This window comes from Monosiga brevicollis, genomic scaffold (assembly GCF_000002865.3).
Source record: "Monosiga brevicollis MX1 MONBRscaffold_39 genomic scaffold, whole genome shotgun sequence".
NCBI classification, from domain to species: domain Eukaryota; class Choanoflagellata; order Craspedida; family Salpingoecidae; genus Monosiga; species Monosiga brevicollis.
Genome location: NW_001865076.1, coordinates 171,119 through 175,232, shown reverse-complemented (window position 1 = coordinate 175,232; position 4,114 = coordinate 171,119). Strand labels below are relative to the sequence as shown.

Genomic DNA, 4,114 nt, shown 5'->3' with positions numbered 1-4,114 from the left:
AACCCCCCCCCCCCCCCCCCCAAAAAAAAAGCTTATCCACATCAGGGGATCTGACGAACATTGATCTCACATTTCCTGGACCGATCCTCAACCACAATTGACCCCAGATCGGCATGACGGCAGAAACTTGTGAACCAGTCGGGTGAGAACTTGGGCTAGAAAAAAAAAAATCTACCGGTGAACCGGCAGATTGAACCGATAGAATCTGTTTTACTTGTTCTTGTAGGTTTAAAGAGGCTACCGCACAGAAGGGCTGAGTCCACAATTAATGCGAGTGGCATTTGCCATTGCTTGTGGGGACCACATTACTATGTCAGATGTCACTGAAAGGCATTGTGGCCCCAGACCGCCTCATGCAGGAGAGAGGATCATTGTTAATCACCAGAACAGGCCGCCGACATGGACTGGCACTACTGCGACTGAGATCGTGGAAGAAGTCAGTACATCAAGGATTGAAAATTCGCATGGAAATATGAAAAAAGGAACATGAAGTGGTTTTGCGTGCTCTTGCCACCAACCAGGATTCATAAGCAGTGCAGTGGCGCATGTCCCGCTGCACCATACCCCAGTGGCGCAAGTTGGCCGCTCATCGCATGTGTCCTGCTCGCCACACAATCGTAAACAGAAACGAGTCATTGAGCAACTCAACTCGCTCTGAGCAAAAGGGAACCTGCCGATGCACGTGGTCTTTTAATGAAGAAAAAAAAGGTTGTCTACCTGCTCATGCATGACAGGCTGGGACCATAACCGGAGCAGGGCACATTTGCCGCTGCACCGTGGCCCAGTGGCGCAAGGTGGTCACCCGTCGCACTAGGCCACGACGCAGTGTCAGATGAATACAACACTGGTCGTGGCCCTGGACTGCCGCACATGAAGCATCAGAGGTGAAGGGGATAAGGACGGCTTTATCAAAACGGTTTTTCCAGGAGATCTTTACACGCTTGCGATCGTGGGGCATAAACTTCTATAGAAACGATCAGATTGTTGAATTGGTGGATCCGGGGGGAAGAGGGTTCAAACCCAGTGCCACAACCAGGAAGCGAAGGAGGAGAACACAGGCGCAGTCCGAAACCATACATTGACCTGTTCAAACCACACACACCGCCCACAGTGGCACACGACCAAAGATGTGGAAGATGTTCACGGCCGCGATCGGTCACGTCTTGATTTGCATGTTTCTCTTCACGTGGCGTTCGAATGTGTTCTTTAACATTTGGACGGTCATGGGCGTGATGAGTACCTTCACCTTCAACTGTTACTGGTCTGATAAGCATCCAGCTGGCGCGAATCGGAAGCCAAGCTTCTCGCCCTAGGGCTGCTTGGTGGCTGGCCAGGTGCTCTATTTGCCCAAGAGCTCCTTGGCCACAAGACCACAAAAGAACCATTTCGGAGTGTCTTTCGCGGTTCCATGTTCTTGCACGTTCTTCTCACCATCTTGACTTATTATTATGTTGGTTGACCTGCCGTTCCTGATGAGCGTAAACCGCTCAATTGATGCTCAAATGTATCACTCTCCAGCGTATCAATCGCACACAGAGGCCTGCCGAGCTGAATATGATGTTGCTGCATGAATATGCGCCCCGTGTTCTGCAGTCAAATTATATCTGATTGACATGTGTGAGGTCGGTCAAAGCCAAGACTGTGCTGTGATATGCGTGGTAAGCTTCAGCCCTCCCAGCAGCAACACATCAAGGATCCAAACGTCGTGCTGCTGACATTTTTGGTACAAAGAGCATGTCACGTCCGGTGCGACCAGACACAAAATCCTTGATACCGGACTGTCTTGTTGGCATGGTGGTTGAAAATAGGTGGCATCAATTGAGAAAATGGCAGTGCCGTGTCTGAAACGAGCTAATACATCCCAGCCAAACGCTGGTGCTGCAACAGGTCAGCAAGGGAAGGCTGCTGCAGAGCCTGCCAGACCTGAAGCGATCACAAGAATGTGGTACATGTAAGGGCCAGAATCCAACACGACACGAGCAAGAGCACCCCTTCAGCAATCAGAAATACCAACCGATGCAGCATGGGAATACCACTCTGCTTCCGTGGCTTCAGATTGCCGCCCACGACAAATGGCCCGACGGGGCAGAGCGTACACCTGCTCGGGCACGCGATATGAGTCGCGAATGGAGCATGTGGGCCATATCATCGCTCGAACAGCAGCAAGCAGTCGGTACAACACGCCGTGCAACACACAAACCTGCTCTCGAAGCTCAGCGCATGCAAGGTCAAACGAGGGATGTCCAGAGTAGCCGCCATGCCCCGCCCGATCGTCACGTGAAGGCAAGCAGACAAAAGCTGGTCGCGAATGAGCTCGGTTGGGCCTGGAGCTTCCTGAAGCCGCGCCACGTGTGGAGCTTGATGCGTTGGCCCCGGCTTGCGTTTGAGACTCATTATGGTCGCCGGGAGCATCGTCTGCGTTGGTGCGACACGCGCGCTGGCGCCGATACCCGTGCCCTTTTGAACCTGACTTTTGTGACCCCGAGCTAGGGGTTCATGGCACTCACATGAGTGGCAACGAATGCCGTGATTAGCGGGCAATAAGAAAGAACATCTTGGTACGCTACCAACCCGCAATCAAGAAGCGTCGAGTAGCTGTGATGGAAGAAAAGTTCGGCCATGTCAATGAGACGCTCGGTGACACCAGGAACAAAAAATTCACGCGGTGCCTAGAATTGGTGGTTGGCAACCCGGCAATGAGAGAGGCATCTGTACCCTTTGTTTGCCCTCGTGGCACGAGAAAAAGTCCGTGCCACAGGGGTTCAGGAAATCGTCAGGGATGCCGGCCTCGAAGACATACCCGGTTGTAGACCATCACCAGCTTTGCATAGGTGGGTGCCATGACCATGAGCTTGGCCGCAATGCGCTGCCAGGCCGGTTCCTTGGCGGGCAGGTAGCGGTCTGGTCGGGGTGCGGCCATGTGATCACACATGCGGAGCAAACTATTCGCACAAATGACAACAGAAGGATGAGCAAAGGCTGCTCAAAACGTGTCTCCTCATCTTGGCGCGAGCATGCGGACCTCCAAAGCTCAGTGTCTGGCGTCCAACGTTGCGTCACCAAGACCACGTGTGCCACGGACATGGCAAACAGAATCAACTACGGTTGAAGCATGAAATGCCAGCACAGAGTAAGCAGCAGGTGCAGCACCCAGTGAGGATATGTTGCACCTGTTGAATGAGCATTGTCAATCACGCGGATGGGCAAGGCTATACAAACCTGGCAGGCACGATGGCGAAGAAGTTGCTCAGCCGTTTCCAAGCCAAAGGGGATTTTGTCAGATGGGATATCCATGAGCTCATCCAACTCGCTTAAGCTGAGGAGGGGCTGGAAAACGATGGCAGGGTGATGATGAGATGCAGTTGGTGCATGGCATGATGTGGCAGCGCGACGACACGCCACATGCACACAGAGAATTTTGAGCACCACACAATTACACACTCACCTGAAGATCCAAGAGAATATGCCGATTCGACGTGATGCGAAAGTTGATGCCACGCGTGCAGCGTTGCCCACTTAGCACTTGATCCTCGGAAGCAATAGGAAAGGATGGAGTGGCTGATTTTGGTTGCATAACAACGGGTGAGGTTGTGAAAACGGTGGGCAGCGGGAAAGGCACGAATCAGTGGGCAGGGGCTGGAAGCAAGATCAAACCTTTGCCATCGGTAGTGCTAAGCTGCGCGTCTTGATCAAAAGCATTGAGCAGGGTGGACTTGCCCGAATGCTCGCGCCCCAAAACGGCAATCACCAGAAACTTGTCGTTGTTGGGTACAAAGGCGTCCTGTGACGGGCATCAGCAGAGGATGAATTGAAATGATCATGGCCCACCTCAAACGACAGCGTTGAGAGGAGTGCCTACCGCCATCGCATTTTGCCAGACACCATCCTCGATAGACACCAAGGTGCCAGATGTAATGGAAGGTGCACGTGGCGCTGTGGCTCTGAGCGTGGAGATCAATTCAGGTGCTGATGAGTGCAACCCCAAGCATCGAGTGATCTACAAGAGGGAAGGGAGGGGGATGGGGGTTCGTGGAAAAACAGGTTCTGACTTGGAGTTGCGCGTGGCCGTGTTGTTTGGTGGTGGTTCTTTAGTGGCAGCGGACGTCTGGCTTCG

At 53.0% G+C, this 4,114-nt stretch overlaps 1 protein-coding gene across 1 annotated transcript; it reads right to left on the bottom strand.

Moving 5' to 3' along the window:
- Window positions 1-1,688: 1,688 nt before the first annotated feature.
- MONBRDRAFT_29842 (uncharacterized protein) lies at window positions 1,689-3,865 on the bottom strand (the record flags this gene model as incomplete). Its single annotated transcript, XM_001750273.1, has 9 exons — window positions 1,689-1,782; window positions 2,015-2,098; window positions 2,572-2,669; window positions 2,801-2,942; window positions 3,023-3,099; window positions 3,220-3,327; window positions 3,446-3,558; window positions 3,655-3,781; window positions 3,860-3,865. The coding sequence occupies 9 exons, from the start codon at window positions 3,863-3,865 to the stop codon at window positions 1,689-1,691; spliced, it is 849 nt and encodes a 282-aa protein (XP_001750325.1).
- Window positions 3,866-4,114: the final 249 nt, after the last annotated feature.